Genomic DNA, 23,178 nt, shown 5'->3' with positions numbered 1-23,178 from the left:
AGTCAATTCAATGTTTGAGGAAAGTCCCACAGTAAGACATCTGGAAAGCAAAACATGCTGAGCAAAATAAAGCTTTTTCCAAACTGGCAACCAGGAAACTAAGGCTGTAAAAGGGTCTGCTTTTTTCCAGAAGGAGGAAAAAAAATTGGATCACGAAGGACACTAGGGAAGGTCCAGAGGCATCAAGGCTCTGAGAGCCCCTTCAGTTTATTTCTTAGGACTCCTATTAATCCATATAAAGCAGCACTAGTAAAGCAGTTGAGAGCTGTGGTTTACATTGAAGTTATATTCAGGCACTTGGAATCTCAGCTGGGTCTTCCTTGGTGAAAATTAAGTTGAATCCTTCTTGTGTCCTTCCCCCTCTCTTCTCACAGCTCTACCTTTTCAGGTAGACATACCTCACAACCTTTTTCTTGCCCTTCCCTTGTTACTCCGTTCTCAACAAGTCTGAATGATGTTAAAATATTCCCATCACCTTACATTGGAAAATATGGATCCTGGAGCTTTGTCACACACAGGTATTTACACACCTGTACCTTTGTGTTTATAACTGATCTCCAGCTGGAGAGGCCAGAACAGTCATCTTTGTGCTTGGCAACTCAAATGAAATGCAGATAGATTACCAGAAAGTCTTGCTAATAAGATTCAGAGTTCATCTCAGCAGCAGGATACTGTAACTTCCCCACTCAAGACCGAGGGGGCAGGACCAGATCTTGCAGCAAGTGAAGGAGGCATGATGGTGGAGAAAAGCAAGGAGATCCCATTTGTGTGGCCACACCAGTACAACTTCCAAATATTTGGTAAGTCTTACTAAATATGAAACCATACAGCTGTGAGGACACTGCTAAGAGAGGAAGAGGAAGATTTCCATCAAAATTGTAAGAATCAAATTATTTAAGATGTGACAAAAATAATTCTACCACATTGTCTTAAAATTCATTGTTTAAAAGGTTTGTTGCAAGTCCAACCTTAAGGGGTTAAGAGAATCATGATATATTTATTCAACTTGTAATAAAGGCACACATTCTTCATTTAATTTTGTAGAGGAAATTTGAACTTTTTAATTTGAAGAGAGATGAAATATTCATTGGCATTCAAAGTCAAAAGAATAAAGACATGTGTAGTCCAGGGAAACTACTAATGAAGCCAAATAGTTTCTTCCTCTTAAGACCCTGCTGAGTAACTTCAAAATTATTTTGATATTATTCTGAATAGCAGTGTAGCCAATACAGGCATACACACCAACAGAACTGTATTTATGTGAAAACTCCAGGAATTAAACAGTTAGTTTTTCACAACAGGCTTAAGTAGTGAAATAGCATTTCAAACTAATTAGAAATGGGGATTTTACTTCAGTGAAAAAAATACATATGATATTAACACATCCTCCTACACAGGAAAATCTGGAAGATTTAACAAAAGCACTTTCACTGTGTCAGGTGCATTTATAGCTAATTTACATTAATACTGAGGGAAACACACATTATTTAAAAAGCTAGTTAAACATACAGAACAACTCAGAATCCAGTCTTACTCTGGTATCAGAGTATTTATTTTTCTTACAAGATAATTCTCAATATTGCTTGAAACTTTTAGTGCACATAATTTGACTCAGATAACATCAACAATAATACTATTTCTAATGCCTCTGTGTTAAACTCACTGTGGGTTCCTGAAAAATCCTTTGTGGCTTTTGTCCCACAGTAGTAGCTTGAAGTTTTTGAGAAATAGATCAAAATTCATGACACAAAGCTCCAAGAGATTGTAGCCAGTTCTGTGTCAGCCCCAGTTTTGTGAATATGGACACAGTCAGCATGGTATAACTTAGTTTCAGGAAAAGTTCAAGCTGGTCCTACTTAAAAGAAACACGTGTTTAGAAAGAAAGCAAGATCTTCACACTGCTCTGATATAAGGTAAGAATAAGGCCACTTAAACTTGGTCCTTTTTTTTCCCCATGAAAAAAAGGATGAGGGAAACATCATCAGTGAAGTTTACCCGTCACACATTGCATATCCCAAGACACAATGCTCTCTCTGACATTCCACTGAAGACAAGATTGCCCCGGCTCACGAGAAGTACTGTAGGTGGTGAAGGTGCACAAATGTGTACCCTGAAACAACCCTCACTAGAAGGCACACTGCTTTCTAACAGGCTCTTTGTGATGGGGAATTTGTTCCTGATGTTAGAACTACAAGAGGAAGCTCTTCCATCACACACATTCACTGCGTGACCAGCCACTGCAGCTGATCAGCCATCGGGAAAAATCAATGGATAAGCAGCAGTACAAAAGCTGTAATAAAAAAAGAAAAAATCATCTGCAGTACTGCTGCTTAATGTGCCAGTTCCTTTCTATAAAGTAAACACTTTCAAGTTAAGTACAAATTCTTCCAAGCTGCTTTTAAATATCACACATGCTATTTATATATTTACCTTAGTTCATCCCCTAAAGATAGGAAAAAAAAATTCTATTGTGCCTTTCATGGCATATCTGTCATCTGTCATAAACCATCATGTAGTCTTCCTTTGCTGATCATTCAGTTTTGATGGGAGACTACAAAATACATTTTTGGAGCACTTGGTATTAGAATAACCAAATAGATTTAATAAAAATTGATGCTGCCATTAAAAAGGCAGAGGATAAAAAAAACAAAAATCAAAGCTCCTTATTAACGTATTACTAAAATCTACAATATTCCACCAAGTTAACATAGTCACAGCAACATTGCACTGTTACGAGGACAGTACATTTGTCACAATCTCTTTATTGTCCACATACATAATTTATTAGCCAGTTATCTACAAGTATTATTTACCACAGGCAAACTAAATACTGTGCTTTTAAGAAACCTGCATAGAAATGATTGGATGTTTCTTTTATTTTGGACTTATTTACAAAAAGAATTTCTATGTGTGTTAGCAATAAATAATCCCAATATTCAAAATGTCAGTGCTCATGCACACACTGACAAGATGGCTGCATGCTTTAAAAAAAAATTTTACAGTACAGTCTCCTTCATAGCCCTCTCTCTCTAATAATAGCAGAAAGTGCATTTTCTTCCATATTCTTTTTCCTTTTCTTCTGTTTTCATTTACTCTTGCTTCTGAGGGATACAGCCTTCCATCTCAACAACTTCTGGCCAGCCTTCATACTTGTTTGTGTCCTTGTTATTCTTTATATGCTGTAAACGGAAAATATCAATCTGCCGTTAACGTGAAGTCATTTATCCTTTTGCTTTAATTCATAGCTTTAAGGAATACTTATTTTCAGGCCATGAACAATGAAAAATCATTATTAACTTCTAGTACTTTAAATCAAATATAACAATCTGTAAGTATTCGCCATTTAAAGTAACTTGCTCAGACCAGTGTATGGTAAAAAGTTAAGCCATATGGGGAAAACATTTTTAAATTTTATTATAGATATTAGTTTTATTGTAGTCTGCTTTGGAAGCGAGAAGCAAGGAAAATTAATGCATTAAAGCATGAACCACTAGGTAAAAATAAATAAGGATTTCTAAATTTAAAGGCAATGAAAACAAATAGTGAGATTTGGATGAACATTTTATTTGTCCACCAAACAACCATCTACAGTCAGGTAAGACCTTATTGCCTCCAAGAGTCTGCCACTGTTTCTGCACTTAGTTTCTCCTCCCTTACAAAGCTGGCAGAAGAAAACACATTTTCCTTACCCTGCTACTACAGAGCTACTTTTACCAGTAATTAAAGGCAACACTGACACATGCTGAATTGTAACAGCTAAAATATGGGAATATATTCTATTTCAAAAATTTTGTGATGGCAGCAATTTGAGAGAAGAGCAAAGGTAACACCTGAGAGCTGGGAACACCAACACCTTAACTACCCACTTATCTCATGGAAGTTCAGTGTTCTTAGTGCATCTAAAATACAACTCAGGCAGAAAGCTTTGAATTCCTCAGTTCAACTTTATTCATTAAAAGGATGAATAATCTAGTTACTGGCATAGTAAGATCTACACCATTTAAGATTTTTTTTCCTTATTTATGAGTCACCAAAGAACTTCTTTTGGTATGTTTAAAAGGAGGACAATATTTAAGGAGAAAACGTGAAAATAACACTGTGTGCCAGTACTGCAGTAGATACCCATCTTGAAGAAATGCATTTATAAAACATGCTATGCCTCTATTAATGCAGGCTCTTAAATTACAGAAAGTTATAAAATCACAAACCTGTTCAAATGGACTTTTTGTCTTAATTCCTTTACCACCACAGAAGACCCAGTTGTCTCTGAAGCCAAGGTTAGTAATGGATGTGCTTCCCAATTCTGCAATCAGTTTCCGTGCTTCCTCATTAAGCCTTGAAAAAAACAGAGAAGTTTGTATGCAAATAAAATGCATTAGCCCTTAGAGCTTTCATTGCTCAGTGCACCTGATCTTACTTAACATACTTCAATATATTTTAAGTCAGTCAATATTGGGCAAGATCTATCTTTCAGAATCAAGCAAGGTTAGTTCTGAAATCACCTGATGCAACAAGTGCTGCTCTTTCCTACTATAATGTCAAGGAACCAGGATATAAAGCTATCACTACACCAACAACAGCCAAGAACCCTCTCCTGTGAGAATTTATACATCTCAAGTTCTGTTAGCAGTTCTCCAGGCAACTAAAAAAGTCAGCCTTTAAAGCAAACATTGTTTGCAGGCTCAAGCTGAAGTCTAGATAAAGTAAAAGCTATTTTAGATTAGAAGAATGAAATGAGTATCTGAAGTTCTCATATGCTTGGGACAGTTGATTGAAAATCCAGAATGCTGCCTCACAGCATGGTTCAGTGTCTGTAAACCCAAGTAGGATAATTTTAGTACCAAAAGGAAAACAGTTCTGTAGGATAAGATATCATTCCAAAATCTCCAAATAGAAGCTCTTTTTTTCTTCAATTTACTAAATGTGCCTGATTACCAAACAGGACACAAAACTTCTGATTACTACCACCTATTGAGATATAGCTGTATGACTCACTTTTGGCAAAATTAAGAAAATAATTAAATACTGTGGAAGTTATTTGCCCAACCCATAGTCCAACTTTCTCAAGCATTAGGGCAGCTTGATTCTTTGCAATTTTGTTTCTAAGACCTGGCATTTATATTTACTATCAGCTACCAGTGGTAGTTGTAGTATTGTCAGTAAGCAGTAGTTCCTGTCTGTCAGCATGACAAGGCCAAATACAACTTCTTGTTTAGCTGTATTTTATCTACATACAAATTTGCAAAAACATCAGCTGTAACATAATTACTGAAGCAAAACTAACACTACTTATCTAAAATGTCAAAGAAGAAAGGGAAGAAAGTAAAATGTAAAGTAAAAAAACAAGTGAACAGAACAACAGAGATTGATCCAATCTTGGCTAAAACCCCAGTAAATTGCTGTCTTCTTCCCTAAAAGCAGTGGATGCAAACACACACTGTTTACTGTGAAGATTCCACACTGCAAAGTCAGGACTTAGTCACAGGGAGGCTGCTTCTATATCAAAAATACAGACAAGTTGTACATAACAAATTGAACCAAAATAGAAAAAAAAATGTACAGATCACATTAACAAAAAAAGTTAATTATTAGTAAAATAACGGAGGAAAAGGAAAGAAGTTTCAATTTTCACTGTGAAAGACAATCCTTTGCATAGGATGACTTAAGTGAGGAGTAGATTACAATACATATTCTACAGTGATTTTAGTATCTATTGAAACTGACCCAAGTTGTGAAAGTTGGAAGACAATGCTTCTAAGAGACCTGAACTCTCTTAGAATACATCTAGATTAATAAACTGAATAGCTTTAGGGTGGAACAGTAAAACACTGAGGCAAAAAAAATATAAGGCTCAAACTAGTAACCTCTGTGACTTTAAATGTAAGGATACAGGCAAGGTTTGTTGGAAATGGTCTCTGCCATCCTGTAACCACTAAACTCTGTCTTGGAGATGATCTGAAGGAAGTGCAGGACAGAACAGTCACTTTCCACCACAGTATGTTCTCATAATCATGTTCTTGTGTCTGGACCTATCTGAATTTACTAGCCTAAGACAGAATGACCTATCAGCAATAGAAAAATCAGCACACCTATATCTGCTTAGTTTTAGTTTGATTTTTTTTGTGCCCAAATCACATCCGCATTATAAAACTAATGGACTGAAAGTATAGTTCCAAATCTGTCACCTTGGAAGAACAAAATCTTATTAAAAGTGGTTGTGTGATAATTTTTTTTTAGTGTATATTTAATGTATAAAACAGCATGCAAAAGTTAAAGAGATATTTAGTGTTTAAAATCAATTACATACTTGGTTGCACCATCATCATATGTTGCCATTAACACAATCGTTCCATCCTGGATGGTCTTCAGAAATTCAATAAGTGGTGCCACATCTGAAAAGAAAGAGAACATAGAACTGTTTAATAATAAGCAATAATTCAGTATTTAAACACCTGCAAAGATATTACTTTTAAGAATATTTTTAAAGATAATATTTATATACATAAATATATATAATACTTGTATATATATCTTTATTATAAGATACGGAGTGAGAGAAAGCTAAAATGCATCAGAGAAATCTTATTTTATAAAAAGATTGTATAAAGGCATAACCACTAATGAGAACTACTCTGGAGAACAAGTCTGATTAACCACACCATTCCCTCCCATCTCAACTACTAGTGTTTCTTTAGAGTTGCACTCCTCACAATTTCCAAGGTAGAGGTGAAGCACTCCCTTAACTATCACCTTAAATCACACAGCAAATGGAATCTGAACAAGAAGGAAGAAAAAAGGCACATTTGTTGTTTCTCTCTGACCAGTGTAATTGCACCTACCTCCTCCCCACATGTCAAAGAATTTAGTATCCAGTAATTCTCCTGTTTTACCTGAAGAAAAAGAGAAAAAGAAACATTTGGTGCCATCAAATATAGCCAAAATTATTTTACAGATGACATGCCTGACTCCTCTTACAGTCTTTCAGAGAAAGTGCAGCAGAAGACATTAGAAAAATGAATTATGGTAATTTTTTTTTTTATGGAAACAGCGTAGTGGTTTGTGAAAAAGTGCAGGAAAAGGTAAGAGGAAAAAAGTGGGAAGATCCACAGAAGTGTTGGAGTCCAGGCCAGATGTGGCTTTAAGCAACCTGGTCTAGTGCAAGGTGTTGGGGGTTGGAACTGGGTGATCTCAAAGGTCCCTTCAAGCACAGATCATTCTATTATTCTTGGCAAAATTCTGATTTTGCATCAAAATCCCTTTGCTAGAAGTGGAATCTAAAATAAATGGTAACACCCACAGGCTCTAAAACCAACAAAGAATATTCAGTTCATATATCTGCCTTCTTTTAAAGACAGTTTCGCAAAAATAGACAGTACAGCCTTAGACTGCCTTTCGTGCCACATGGAAAGTCAGAAAGATTAAAATTAGACTGCATGTTTTGCTATAGACTGGAAATTTTAAGTAGACTTAAACATCCAGAATAAATAGAAAAAAGTGGACAATATAGTTAATTACCTTTTTTTATTATGCTGTCTACAAAGGAGTATTTGATGAAAGGTGGAGTATATTTTAACATGTACATTTATTTAAAGTTTGGAAGACAAAGACTGGAGCTATAAAATACAAAGATAGGTATTTTGGTTTTGAAAAGATTGAGACAATTTAGGAAAGCAACACAGGATTAGGAAGTATTGTTCAAGTTATGCTTTAAATTATGTAAATCGGAGTACAATCCACAAATAACAAGAATTTATGTTATGCAGTGAAATGACAAAGTGTTATCTCAGTGCAACAAGGAATCGTTTACCAACACATTAAAGACAAATTTGCAAGTGCTGACATTCAGTTCAGCTTTCAAGGTAACACATAGTTAAACTTGTTTGCTTTTAATGAAAATTACAAACCCTGAACACAATTACCTAATATGATGTATTTACGGACAAGATCTATGGACCAAATATTCTGATTCAAGTGAGGAAATAATGAACTGCTCTTGTTGTGTAGTAACAAAACTATTGAAGATGCTAAAGAAGTTTCACTGAAAACAGAGCAACAGAAGAATACAGTCTACAGTTTAATTACTGGTGGCAACACACAAGGTCAAGAGAAGTAGCATGCATCTCATGTCTTTTTCCATTTTTCTGTGCACTAGGAATTTACATGATATATCAAGAAGGCAGTCACCACAGCATTCCACATTACTATTTTTATAACCCATTTTTAGAAGCAAAAATGCTGAGTTTTCTGCTTTGTAACAAGGTGTCAGTGCCAATACCTGACGTGATCTCAGTATAAATAAGCTGAATACTTCCTTTTCTCCTTGGTGCTTGCCTTTCACCATCAAATAGTATTTCACCTTAAATTTTAGAAACAATTTGAAAATGAAGACAATCTGCCCACTTAAAATGTCACTTACCATTGACCAAGGCCATATTTATTCCTCTGCCAACATTATTTTTTACTCCACTCATTAAACTGCAACAAAATAAATATTTTTTATTTTTAATAGGGCAATCTTCTGATTTCTGGTTTTTAAATAGATTGAGTTGTAAGAGATACATAGTTAAAAGACTGCATGTTCACAAGTATTTAAATGAAGCAAAATCTCCTTGAACTAATCTATGTTCTTAAAGCACTGCTGAATTTAGAATAATACATCATCACCAGCTGTATTAATTTTATTTGATTGCTTAATCATGGTTTCAAAGTATGTCTGTATATTAAAATTGCTACAAAACTAGTGTTATTTATGTAGTTATGTTACTAGTGTTTTAAAAAATAACCAAATATTAATTTGTGGAGCTCAGCAGTCACATAACCAACATTTTAAGCTTTAACTTTTTTTTTTTTGCAAGAACACAATGAAGAAAAATGTGTCAATGAGTTTAAAAGTTAACTGAACAGAAGCATTTAAAATTCACATTAAGAAACAAGAAAGGCAAAGCACTTAGCTTACATGTAACAGGAAACCTAACTGTAAGAAAAATGGTGCAGTGATGGGACTTCAAGCAAAAGTTGCATGCAATCTTGGACTAAAATCCCAAAAACATGTCAGAATCTATGACAGTAACTTATTGAGCAAACTCAAGAGGGGAAAAGGGGCTGAAAATCAGAGTCCCATTGTGAAATGGAAGCCCTTCAGAGTGGTAAAGAGGAAGAAACAGGAATGTTAAGATTTAGAGAGGATGCTGTGCTGCCTTAGACGATGGTGGCTGTACCACTCCAGTGAGTGAAAGCTTCCAGACCTGCCTCACTGGCAGTTCACACAGTGTGAAGAACTCTGATCTGCCTTCAGGCCCCAAATATCCCTCAATTAACAAGCTAGGATTAAAAGAGGTAACAAACAGGACAAACAGTTGGAACAATTACATAATTTAAGATAATGAAGAAGCCTTCAGCTGAGATTAAAGAAAGCATCTCAGCAAGAGCAGAGAGGTGCACACATGTCCTTAGTTACAAACACTCTAAAAGATGTTTTAATTTCATCCTGACCAGGATTTCTTTAACCTCCCTAGCTGGCTCTAGGAAGGGGCTGCACATGTCTACAATCCTGTTACATTCAAAACTTTTTTTACGTTTCTTCAGCAGCAATATGATTTTCAAGTCATGTCTGAACACCTGCTATCAGCAATGCATCCTTACACACACAGCTTCCACACCAGCTCTCTCATGCCAACTTCCTAGTGACAGGCTAGAAACAAGAAATGGTCTATCATGGAAGTATGTCCAAAATCTTCCTCTCTGGTGCTATCTTTTGCACCCAGGATGAAGAGAGAAGCCAAAATTTAGAAGAATGACAAACTGAATAGACAAGTATCAGAAACAGACTCATTATTCAGAGAGGCTGTGAAAGACCACCAGATAAGGCACCTCTTGGCAGAGTGAATTTAAAAGGTATTAAAGAACTAGTAATCAGAGATGATCAAATTCATATTCTTCTGTTAGTCCCTTAAATTATACTATCTGCCAAAAACTGTGATTTAAATTAAAACTCTAATTCAGTAATTTCTGAAAGAAAATACTTGAAATTTTCTGCTGACATTCAGAATTTAATTCTAGTTAGTAGGGAACTCCAGAAGTATTTTAGCTACTGGAGGATCAATTCTGCTCTGATCATGTGATTTTGATGTCATGTCTGAGCATCCATTCTAAACAAGAAAAACATGGCAAATAAAGATTGGAACATAAATTAATAAGGGCAGTGAAGTTCTGAATCCATTCTTTTCCTCCTGTAAAATTAAGTGGGCATTTAATTTACCAAAAATAATAACTTCCTTTTATTTTAACTACAAAATTCTTTGTAAATAAGTACCAGTAGAAAAATATCTAATACTGAGGTGACTAGACACTGAAACTCCACATTTTCAGTATCTAGTCATAGACATATATTAAAAGAGTTATAATGGATTCAGATATCAAAACCTGCAACTATGAATCCAAGAATTGCTAGTTACTAAAGGAATGTAGTACAACATTCTGCCATTGGGTTACTGTGGCACAATCATGCAACTGGCTTCATACTAAAGTAAAACTGCATGGAGAAGTTGCTGGTAAAAAAGTAAATACAGCCCCTTCTAAAAAGCCCATGAAGTGGCAACTACAATATTTAATATTTTGATGATGCGTCCAGCATGTTTTTACTATTTCAGATTATGGCCTCTCAATACAGAATAAGGCTACAACTGAACTTGTATACAGCAGAAATCCTGTTTCACATTAAAATACGTATATAATAAAGAAAAGTTGAAAAATTATTTGCATTCTGAATAGTATCAGCAACTTGAGTGCTTTCATACATCAAGTGACATCCCTACATTTAATACAAAGGAAAAATACTTTAAATATCATTCACAAATTATGAAAACTCTTTCCTGATGTCCTGTCTTGGAAGTATGAAGAACACAAAGTAATCAGAAAAAGAAAAATCTCTTTGCAGGTATGAGCTCAAAATATAAAAAAAATCAACTCAAGAGGAAACAATATTCTTTCAGAGCTCAGATATATTACTTTATACACTTGAGACAGCTTGTGCATCATCACAAACTCAACAGGCTGCAATGCAACAGCTTCTCACAGGAGGGCAGCCCTTCATCAGTTTTAGAATTCTTCCAAGAATTTACAGTCAACAAGTTGAGAGCTTTTGAAAGAGAAAGAAAACCTCTTTTGAGCAAAGCAGGAGATCATATAAAATCAATCAGAAAATCTGATTGATTTGACAGATAGGTTTGACAGACATGACCAGTTCTCCTCTGAAGGAATTCAGAAATACGCTTGCCAAGGAAAGCTGGACTTTAGAATCCAATAGCTGTGAATTGAAGTGCCTGCTTAGAGGACTTTTTACAGCAACTACTTTTTTTTCATCACTTTCTTCAGCAAAATATCTAGACGAGGATTTTCTCTTTTTTGGACAGAAATAACAAAACTCTTCTTAGTTAATCAGTTGGCAAGACATCAAAACAAAAAAAAAAGGTCAAAAATCCTTGGTCAAAACCAAAAAAAGGTCAAAAACAAAACAACCCAACAATCCTGAAATTAAAATATATTACCTGCATTCTCACAACTTTTAATCATCAAATCAGCTTAAGTCTTCACAGATATAAAGCTTCCTATATTAAGCAACCAGAACGAGACAGTGGCATGTTTTGTAACAGCAGCAGAAATACCATGCTGAGAGATGAGATTAGCCTGCCCAAGGTCACCAAGCAAGTCCCCAGTGAGAATGGAAAGCAGAAGGAGCAGCCTGCAGTTGGTAGGTGCCAAGGTGAGCTCACGTGCTCCCCAACCACACCAGCTGCTCTGCTGCAAACTGACTCCCACACAAGGGAGCTAAGCCAGCCTTACACAGGAATGCTGCTTGGTGCTAGATACAGGCTCCTCTAAGACCACTTGAGACTAGTTCCACACCTATGTTAGACAGTAAGGTGGTGGAAAATGCTGCCAATACATTTTTGTCTCTGCTACATGAATTATGCTATTTAATATGTGGGGTTCTGTTGTTCACAGCCAAGTTGCCACTGGCTCTAGAATTCATTAGCACCAGCTGCTGTGTGTGCTATCTGTACTAATATAGAGTGAGTTGAGAAACAGGTAAACTGGAGAAGCTTAAGTGGAAGGCAAAAGCATTAAGTGTGACTGATACTGAAAAAAACAACTCCTTTCAGCAACATCATGCCTTTTCTGACATGTTACCTACAAAATCAAGTGGATAAATTATGAAATAGGAAGCTTCACACTCTGGGTAACAATAAGCAGGAACAACATAAGAGGAAAAACACATGTAAAAATAAATACTAATATTGCCATTATGGGAATTACTGAAAAGTACTCAGTTAAATACTTTATGCACAGTACTATTGATAATACTGTGTCAAAAGCATTATTAAAAAGAGGACTTAAAACCAAACTGTCTCAAGCACTTGTTTCAAAATTATTTAAAGTTTATTAACTTTAGTTACCATCAGCACAGATAAATAACTACCAGTGGCAAATAAATATTTTCCTTTTTGAAGGCAACCTTAGAAGGAAAGTAGAAAATATGTTCTGACATTGGTACAGACGAAATATAGTTTAGAAGATTATTTGCAAAAGACAATACAATTATTCACTGAATTACTGTTAGAGGCACAAGGACAAGTTAGAGACAAGTGTGCATCTGACTTAACAAAATCGAACTAACCCTTAAGTCTGAAAACCTGAAACAAAGTGCAAGCTATCTCACATGTATTAAAATAACATACATTTGTTCATTTACTGGCATAGCATTAAGTGTGCTTCATCAGAGATAAGGTTATAATGCAATGTGACCTTTCCATGGAGTCAAACTGTTTACAGAAAAACCCTAATTTAACCTGCTGATTTTGTGTGTAAAGTGATCTAAGTATTTGAAAGAGACACTTAAAAACAACAGGTAAAAATACTTACACATTATCCTCTACACAGATTTTGGGTCCAACTACATTCGCTGCTCCACTTGACATTTTGAATGCAAAATGCTTTTCAGGACAAGCTTTGGAGATTCCACACTTGTATCTTGGAGGTTTTGTAGCTTTCAAAAGGAAATAAACCAAGATTTTAGAGAACACCAGAGGTAGGCTAACTGACTAATCTATTCTGAAGGAATTCAAGGAAGAGAGCAAACACAAACACTATTGCATCTGTAGTTACACAGCAGTTTAAAATACTCTAAGTTCCTGAAGCACTTCATTATTCCAACTTGTTGCCACCCTGCTGCTTGTTCTGGCAATGTCATCAAAAGCCACAAGCCAAAACTACAAAACAGACTTTACCAGAAATTTAGGAAAATCAGGAGAAGAGGAAAATTAGTTTCTGATTGCATTTGAAGTGTAATTAAGACTTTCTTAAGTATGAAAATTCATCAGTCTTTCTGTTATTAGTAAAAGCAAGTCACAGCAGTAATACATGTCTATGAATACTCACAGCGTGCAGCTGCATCCAATGCTGATCTAGCTAAAATGAAAAAAGAAAGTTTTACAAGATGTTACTATTAAAATGTCATCTGCTAAATCATATCCTATAAATGTAAAGTCTTTATATACCCCTACAAAAACAGGCTGGTTGAAATGAAGTATCAAACACACCTGAATATTATGCTCCAATATAAAACAACTTTTATGCATTAGCAGAATGAAAGTGATTAGGAATCCAGTTGAGAAGCACTGCTTTAATTTATGGCTCCTTGAGAGTCATGGAGTCAAAAACCCACAGATATCCAAAAACCTCTGAGAGTTTATGGAGTTCAGGGCATTGAAGTGAAATTAATTCCCTGCTTACAGTTTCACTGGGATATTTCACTGATTCGCCTAAACTAGAAGCCTGCAGCTCAGCTGTATTTCAACCCAGCCATTCCTGACTCCCTTTCCTGAGATATGAAGAGACACAGGAGCCCCCATCATGCACACATCTGGATGACACCTCTGTCTCTTCAGTAACTGCTAAAGATGTCTCTGCTGACTGGTTTGGATGGCAGCTCACACTGCAGTAATCCAGAGTTAAAGAGCACAAACTCCACCCATGTACTGACCATTGTTTGGGGGTTTTCTGGTAATAAAAAGCACCTTGAAAGAAAATTCTGGTCCAAAATAGACTCTGAAATTTGAGACACCTCAACTGCTAATCTTTTTCTGCATAGGACACCTGGGCACAGCTGGAATGTTTTGATTACTGTACATTCAATTAAGCATGGTAGCATATCTGCATAAGAGATAAAGCCCCCCCAAAATAAATTCCAAATCTCTTTAGCAGTAGTAAGGCAGAGCACAGATTTCCAGAAACATGGTTCAAGTCACCTGATTTATTATTCTACACTAAGAATGCATTTCCAGTAAACAACAAAAAAAAAGCAGGTAAAATTATATCTCCTTGGCAGATAGAATCAAACTGATTAAGAGAGTAGGTTAAATATTTCATACAGAAAATAAATTATACATATATTATATACAAAAAATAACAAGCACACATATTAAGGATAAACACAGTATTCTTAAGTTGAAGAGTCTAAGGAAAAACTAATACGATATTCTAGATAAAGGCTCAAGTAAATATTAATAAACATCCAGACAAAACAAAGCCACCACTTACCAAAAATGTGTCCTAAGTTTGCATCCATTTTTATTTCAAACACTTGAGATATGACATAAAATGTCAACAAAAATATTGCTATGACTACTACCAACTTTGCAGCACCTGTTAAGAAATGGAAAGAAGTTTCAAAAAATTATCTGCAAATGGTAACATTGGTTTACCAAAACTAGCAACATGAGAAACATGTATCAGATTACATTCTGGGGAACTCAAAAACAGGATGATCATTTGTAGACCTACTAAACAGAGTAAGTCTGAAAAAAAGGATGGCTATTCAGGATGGATATCGTAACATAGGATGGATATCAGAATGTAGGATGTAACTGCACCAGTCCATCAGGTTATCATACTGAATGCACTCTGCTCTTAACTTTCTCTACCTTCATGCTTGTCTGACACCATAGTACACCAGCTTAGCTCAGCAGCCAGGAGAAACCAGACTTCCATGAAAATCCAGCTTAACCAAATGAACTAAGATGATCTACCTAGCTATCGTCCAAAGGCAAAATTCCCACCTTCCCCATTCCACTTCCCTCTTCTTAGCCAGGAGTTCTGTTCACAAATACTGTGCTTCCCCCTGCCCTCAAGTTGAGCTACCTCTGTTTTAATATATGGCCCAGACTGAGTGATTAGGGATCGAAGGTTTATATGGGTTTACATGCTGTAGCTTGGCTACTATAGTCAGTCAGCTCTGAGTAGGATATTTAAAAAAAAACAACCAAACAACAACAAAACACCAAAATCAAACCACCAGCCAACCAGAAACAAGCAGTCTCACTTAAGAAAAAGTGAGACTTCTTTTAAAAAGCAAGTTGGATGACTCAAAGGCTATTTTAAAATAAGTAAGAAAAAGCAGTACCTCTCCTGTCCCCCTTTTAACATACTGAAGCAGGCAGCTCTAAGTTTTACAAGGCTAAGTTCCTGAAGTGCTGGGTGGCCAATCTACTTCCTGGGAGAAGAGCTGTAACCACACAACCACAGCAACCTGTATCTGAAATGGAAATGTATCTGATACTGCCACAAATCTCACCATTTTTTAGTATAATTTGCAATACATTTTTACAGAATACTCCACTCTTAACTGACTGCAAAATACTGACTAAGAGTACGAGTCATGTGAGGAGGCATCTGATCAACATTCTGCCTTCCTATCTCACTGCAGTATGTCAAACTGGTTGGAAGAATCAACCTGAAAGCATGCTCTTTTTTCTCAGATTGCCAGCCAAACCCTTTAGAAAAAACCAAACTTATATACTCCTGCAGATCTCAGACTGCTGCTGTGATGGGCTGCTCAGAAAAACTTAAAATAGACAGATTACTCAGCCTTCAGAAGGATGAGAGATGCTAATCAGTCCTCCCAAAAGGCTAAAAAAAGACTAGGGGATAGAAAAAGCAAATAAAGATGAAGAAAGATACAAGGGTTTTTTGCTTGTAGTTTGGTCTTTTTTCCTGTGTGAGCACATACATATTATGATGTAAGAAAACACAGGTGCAGACCTAGTTTAAAAACATTATGCTGGAACTCCAAAGATCACTGCACTGGAAAGGAAGGGAACCATGTGTAAGCACTGGAGAAGCAGATGATCTGAACATATGTTAAGAAATGGGGTAAAGGTTTTCCAAGCAACACTCCTTAAAACCACAAGATGGTACCAGATTTTGGAATGTGTCATCTAGCAAGTGGCATTTGGAGAGCATGTTTTAGTATACAGTATGTGAGATGAACAAGAACTCCATCTGAGGACTAACCATCCCCTCTATTCTATATTCTGAGCTTTGCAAGTGAACTGCAAGTGCTCCCTCCAAAGGAACAGTAAGAAGTCTCCTAGAAGGTTCTTGAAGCATTTGAAGCAAAACTGTATGTTTGATATGGGTGAAACATTCTATGGGAACTGCCATATCTACTTTGTGGTTTTTAGAAAAAAAATAAATAAAAAACATGTATGTAAGGGGAAAAAAAACCCTAACCATGTTTAGAAAGTAATTTTTCAGGTGAATCAGGCACCTGGAAAGTGGAGCATTTTCCAGCTCTTTATCAGATTTACTTTAACAAATTGCTCCCAGTTATATATATTGTGGTTAATAAAGCAAAATTAGGAGTAGTGACAAAAATTGCTTGCATTAACAAGCTCTTGGAAAAGGTGTCATTCTCTTCCAGATGAGGCAACAGTTTCTCCTTCTGCAAAATAACACTGTAACTATTAATAAAAGTGCAATGCAGCAGAAACTCAAAACTGTTCCATTGCTACACAGGCTATTCTACTACTGTCTGTGTCTGTAAATGTCTAAAACAATGTTTTCTTTTACTGCTATATTAGCAAAGATCTTATTTTCACAACTACTATAACTTCTGTCAAATAGAATTAGTTTCTTAAAGCCTGTTCTACAGTAACTTAGCTTTGTGAAAAGGCTTTTATAGTTTCCAAGCTCCCAGCAGCCATTCAGAAAGTTTCAGACACTTAAAACAGCACATAGCAACTTTAGTGAGGCGGGAAAGAAATGGCTTAAGACAACCATTTCCAATTTCCTTATTCCTTCATTGTCTTACAGAAATAGCAGCCGAAATATGTCAAGTCAAGGCACCCTAAGCAGTCACTGCAGATCAGCTACAAGCACTTTAACAAGGTAATTTCTCTTCAACCAATGCCAATTCCTAAATGAGTTTCATTAAACATCAATAAAGTAGAACAGCAATGCCTGTTATGCCAGTTCAGTGAAGCATACCCTGACAGAGTTTGATGGTGATACCAAACTGAGTGGGAGCAGGCATGTCTAAAGGGAGAGCCAACCTGCAGGAACACCTGGATGGGCTGGAAGAATGGGCTAACAGGAACAGTGAAGTGCAACAAGGACAAGTGTAAAATCTTCCACCACAGAACTCATAACCCAGCAGTAAAGAACAGACTGGAATCTACCCAGCTGGGGAGCAGGTTTGTGGAAAAGGACTAGAGCATTCTGGTGGACAACAAGCCAAATAAAAATGGAGGGTGCTGGCAAAGAAGCCACAAGATGCTGGGCTGCATCAAGGAGAGCATCACCAGCAGACAGAGATAAAGTCATTATTCCTCTCTGCACAGCACTTGTCAGGTCATACTTATTACACTCCCTTCAGTGTTGGATCCTGCTATTAAAAAAAGAAAAAAGTCAAAGACATGGACAATCTAGAGACAGTCCAACACAAAGATAATCAAAGGACTGGGAAGCCTGCTGGATGAGGAAAGGCTGAGACTGCTGGGTTTGTTCAGCTTTGAGACAAGACTTACAGGAGAACTTAGTACAATGTTCCAGTATTTCAAGGGTGGCTACAAAGAAGATAGAGACTCCCTTTTTAAAAGGAGTCACATGGAAAACAAGAGGGGTAGTGGGTACAAGTTATTCTGGGGAAGATTCCAATTAGACATGGAAAATTTGTCGCAGTGAGAACAATCATACATTGGAATAATCTCCCCAGGAAGTGGTGGACTCCCTAACACTGATCATCTTAAAATCTGGCTGGATAGAGTGCTGGGCTAGGGTTGAAATTAGGCCAAGTTATAGCAGTATGAAAATTATAGGGTAAAATACAGTTGCCACTTCCTGGATGGAATGCTGTGAGCATGCTCAAATCCCACCCCACAGTGATTCCATACACACACAATCCGCAACCTCAAGCACATGCTAACGGACAACAGAGTGGAGCAGAGTGGAAACTCCTTGGACAGGCTCTGTTGAAATCAAATGGTCCTTTGAGCTGATAAACCAGTACCAAGGGAGATAGAGCAGGTATCCTGCTGCTGAACCAGCAACTGTGGTGAAATCACTCATCTGAGATGAACTCTGTTCTTTGTAACTTAACTGTAATATTAACTTACACCATCATCCCAAAGTTACCTGCCCCCAGTGTACAACCACCCCTCACTGAGCACATGCTCTATATTTTATTGACTATATCTGTAGCAGCTAAGCAAAAGAATTTCACATCAATGAGTAACAGAAGTATGTATTACTAGAGTCACTCAAGATCCACCCAAATGAAAAGGAAGTTCATTGAAGGGTCCCATAACAGGACACAGACTAGTCAGGCACAAGGATCTCGGCTTTCCTGGTGTGCTGACAGACTAATCAAACACTTAAGGTTTGAGGAAGTCTCCACTTTTCACATGACAACTTTCTTGTGCTTCTGACAAGAAATGTCAGACCAGATGATTCTTGAGATCCCTTTTAATCTGTTATTCTACAATTCTATGACTTTGAAACCTTATTGTCACAACTTGATAATGTTGTCTATAGCATTCATAAATGACCAAAGTCTGATTTTACAGAGCATACTTACCTGCTATTCTCATGTTTAGTCTTCAGCCAGCTAATGACACTATTGCATTAAAACAGCCACCTACGAGAAACAAACAAAAATAAAAAATAAAGCAAAAACTAAAGAAACAATTCACCGTAATTAGAGCCAAAAAAGCACTTTTGTGATGAGTAAAAAAACCCCCATCCATTTTCTAGTCAACAAAAGTAATGATGATTGTTCTGAATACCTGTTTCTTAACACTCACAGCTAAGGGAAGATTTAAGATGTATTTCTGATGTCTTGCTTTCATCTGTTTCTCCACAAAAGAAGTATTCTGAAAAAAACCCATAAATTTCACCTAATCCCCTACAAATTCAGTTTAACTTTCAGTCCTTCAATTTGTGACCTAAGTACTTATCAGTGCACTATCTAAGCAGTCTTTAGTTTCCTAAAGCTATGTGGTAAAAGTCAACAACTCCACCTGCACTCCATCAAAACCCTACCTGCTTCTGGGTGCAAGTTGCTATTTGGCAACATAGCATAGCAAACTATGCTTTGGAGAGGAAAGATTTAAGCATTTTGGTCTCTAGGATACTACATAAACGGCATTCAATGGAACTGAAAGAAGGTCAGCACTTTAATCTCTACATCACAGAAATGTAACAACGCATTTGTCACTCATAGGTACAGAGGAATAACATGATGGTCAACAACGACAGAAGCACCAACCCTAATACTACAATTACTTCAGAATAAACTGAAAACCACTCTAAGCAAACAGTGCCTAAGCATCTACCAGCTTCTTGAGAAGAGCAGGTCACCACACCGAGTCAAACTGGGCCACAAACTCCACGGGCTCTGAACAAAAGCTCCCACCTCCTCCTCCCTCAAGCAGCTCAGGGTCCAGGGGCCATACCAAATCTTCTGCACTCCACCTGCAGAGCCAGAGCTGCTCCAGGGTGGCTCTGTACCATGCTCAGGCTCAGTCCTGGAGCACACATGCTGCACTGAGCCTGGACATCTGGTCCAACTTTCCCCGATTCAGGGATCTTGTTAAGTCATCTACACTATTGCCACACTGAAAACATGTAATCAGCTATCACTATAATCCAAGCAGCTGCCCCAGACCCACCACAAAAGCTACAGCATCCCTAACCCTCTGCAGTCCTATGCCATGATTTTGAAAAACATCAAAAACATTATCTTTAGAAATTATTAGAAAAACTACTGTTATTAGAAATACAAATTATTTGGAGACAAGCACTAAAACACCCACGTAGTTCTCATGGTTTATACTAGAGAGAAAAAGTTGGTATTATGCAGACGACCTTTTGCCTTCACTTAGTTTAGTATCTTCAAGTTCAGTGGTGTGTGTTCAGACCCTCTTTTCTGAAGACTCAGTCATTGTGCCCTATCCCTTCAAGTTTACATGAAAATGTCAGCATAGGAATAAACAGGAAAAAAAAATAAATCCAAGTACAGAAATATTTGTTTCCATTCTATCAGAATTTGAAAATGCTTATCACCAAAGTTTAAAAGCAGACAAATGTTTTTGAGTACTAATGTTGTACAGTAAAGGAAATTTCACAGCATATTATAGACCATAATATATCCATTTAGCTGCAGCCACACATATTAAATCCTCATAGAAGAACTTCTTTCAGTGAAAGGCTAGTATTTATCTGTCTTGTAAAAAGGCAAAAATGAATCTGTTGGGGCAGATAAACTCATTTTATTTCAAAGTCTGGGAATAGAATTATTCTAGGCTTCTTCCTCTGCAGACACCCAGAAATATCTCAATGTTACAATAAACACTGGCTGTTCTTTGAACAACTATAAGCTTGTTTTAGGTCTGCATTGAAAAAAAAGAAGTTTCCTTTTTTGTTTTACCCTGAAAAAAACCACATCATGAATTCAAAGCATGAAAATAAGAATATGAACAAAACCAGAAAGAAGAATCTAAGTGAAACAATCACATGATCTAACCTTGACTGCTTTTATCCCCATATTCCCTTTCACCCATTTCAGGGATCATTATTTGCTGCAATCAACAAATGAGAATATGCATTCTTTTTTAAGTATGGAATGTGGTTTGATTTAGAAAAAGGAAAAATGAGTATACTATGCCTAAACTTGAAAGGAATGTAAAAATTTAGTGATTCTTTTTCTAAATTACAGTATACTGAAAAATCATGAGGTTTGATTTACCAAAAAATATAGTAGTTCTACAGTACAGACGTGTTACACAGCACTTTCCAGCTGCAGGAAAATAATTTATGGACATCAAGTCCTTTTCCTACACTTATTATCTTAGATTGTTTTTTTGAACTATTTCAAGACAGAACAGGAATAAAACCGGAGAAGCTGTGAACCCTTAAAAATGCTTATGGACCATTACTCCACATCTTTGGTATAAGATGTCATTAGATTTGGAATTTCATAATTGAAATTAGAGAACTGATTAGAATTGGTTTGGAATTTTTAATAGTCTACATTTTTAGATCATTTAAAAACAAACAACACAGGATTGCAACTGAGCTTGCTCAAACTCAGACGCAGAAAACCAGTACCAACAACATTCCTTTGATTGCTTTAGAAATGGGCCAAATCAACCTACATGCTATTTTTCTCTTCTTTGACTTAAATTCCATCAAGCAGAGGCAGGAGAATTAGAACCTTAGTATCCTCCTGACTTAGGAGGGACAAGTAATACAAATAACCATTTATTACTACATCATTCTCTGTCAGGCAGTACAAAAAGGCCCCTGTGTATCCCTTACTAGAGACTGAGGCAGGAGCTGCAGCCCATGGCAGGGTTGACAGGCTTCCTGACTCCCCATGAGTACAGCAGAACCTATGGAGGTGCAAAGACCAAGGAAAACACCACAAAACAGGCAGCAAAAGCAATCAACATCTTCAAGTTGCAAAGTAAATGGCTGGGTTTGGGAAGCATGATGTGACTTAAATATGGATTTTCTTTTTCTTCAGACTCTTTTCTTAGCACAAAACTTAGGAAGTTTTTCAGTCAAAGTCTACAGCTTGGACAGCAGAAAGAAACCAAAAATTCTCGCATGCAACAGTGCCTTGAAATGAAAAGATCTCCACAAAAGACCCTGAACAGGAGAAGACAAGAAATTAGAGGTTATAAATCCTTTTTGAATGCTGGCATGTCACTGTCCAGTTCCCCACACAGAGTTGCAATCCATCCATGCAGAAAAAGATTATTTATTCTAGATACAAATTAGGGAGAGGATATATGTAAAGACAGCAGGGAGCTGAGATTACTGGTTGCTTTTTTCCTGCCTCCTTGTGCATCCCAAATAACCCCCATGGCAGTTTAAAATGCTCTCCATGGGACACAGAAAACAGCAGTTTACAATAAAAAAAAAAGAAAAAGGTAGAGAAAAAACAAAGGGCTTTCCCCCACTCTGCTCCACTTGATTAACTTGTGTGCTATGACATACTCAAATACAAATACAAAAAATTTCATATATGTATTTCATATATAACTCCACAGAGCTACTACAAATATTTTTGTTCATACCTAAACTAGTTTCAATAAGTAGACCAGTAGATGCTTGCTTTTAAAACTAACCTGTGTCTCTTGAGGGAACCCTGCTAGGCCATTCCTGGAGGAAGCTAATAATATGACTTCATTTAGGAAAATTACAAGCCTTTAATCCTTCCAAGCAAATCATCATCATATTTTGTTAGATGATATAAAGTTTCTAACACACCAAGACTGAGTTCTTCCTACATTCATGTGTTAGACCAAAGGGTCATCAAGCAAGTTTTCCTCCTAGAATCATTGTGCAAGAGAGGAAATGGCATTGAGATAATTGACAAATTAACACTTCCTATTAATCTGGCCTCACTGACATAACACTGAATGAAGAGCAGATTTCAGTCCCAAGCTGAATGCAATTCAATTTGGTTAATTCTTTATCAGGCTTTTCTCAACACTTGTCCAGAGATGGGACACACGTCACTAGGGCAGGAGCACAGCCTCTGCCCTACTTACTGTGCAGAAAGCTGTGGCCACTTACCACAAACTTTGCCTTAAGAGGGGTTTCAGATATGATTGTAATTAATGTTTTGAAGGATGATAATGAAACATGTAGATTAGTCTATTTCATTTGCAGGATAATAGTATTTCCATTAGCAACTTGATAACACGAGTGGATTATGCTTACAAAAAGGGCACACAAAAACAAGCAAAGATGAGAGGCAAGAATTTAGAAGGTCAAGATAATTTTGAATGCTGACCTTAGCTGATTAGGAAGAGGTCCCAAAACCAATAATGA

The 23,178-nt window shown here is 36.6% G+C and overlaps 1 protein-coding gene across 1 annotated transcript in view; it reads right to left on the bottom strand.

Moving 5' to 3' along the window:
• Nucleotides 1-1,528: 1,528 nt before the first annotated feature.
• The window catches only part of FAM3C (FAM3 metabolism regulating signaling molecule C), a 31,001-nt gene continuing 9,351 nt past the window's right edge, over nt 1,529-23,178 (bottom strand). The window contains exons 2-10 of the mRNA XM_015628445.3: nt 18,914-18,973; nt 14,599-14,703; nt 13,438-13,467; nt 12,922-13,045; nt 8,417-8,475; nt 6,840-6,890; nt 6,308-6,392; nt 4,209-4,335; nt 1,529-3,179 (exon numbers count right to left, since the gene is read on the bottom strand). Coding sequence (XP_015483931.1) covers nt 3,090-3,179; nt 4,209-4,335; nt 6,308-6,392; nt 6,840-6,890; nt 8,417-8,475; nt 12,922-13,045; nt 13,438-13,467; nt 14,599-14,703; nt 18,914-18,926 — 684 coding nt within the window. The 5' untranslated portion in view covers nt 18,927-18,973 and the 3' untranslated portion in view covers nt 1,529-3,089. The remainder of the gene's footprint in view (nt 3,180-4,208; nt 4,336-6,307; nt 6,393-6,839; nt 6,891-8,416; nt 8,476-12,921; nt 13,046-13,437; nt 13,468-14,598; nt 14,704-18,913; nt 18,974-23,178) is intronic.

This window comes from Parus major, chromosome 1A (genome assembly GCF_001522545.3).
Source record: "Parus major isolate Abel chromosome 1A, Parus_major1.1, whole genome shotgun sequence".
Classification (NCBI taxonomy): Eukaryota; Metazoa; Chordata; class Aves; order Passeriformes; family Paridae; genus Parus; species Parus major.
This window is presented reverse-complemented; position numbering and strand designations above follow the sequence as displayed.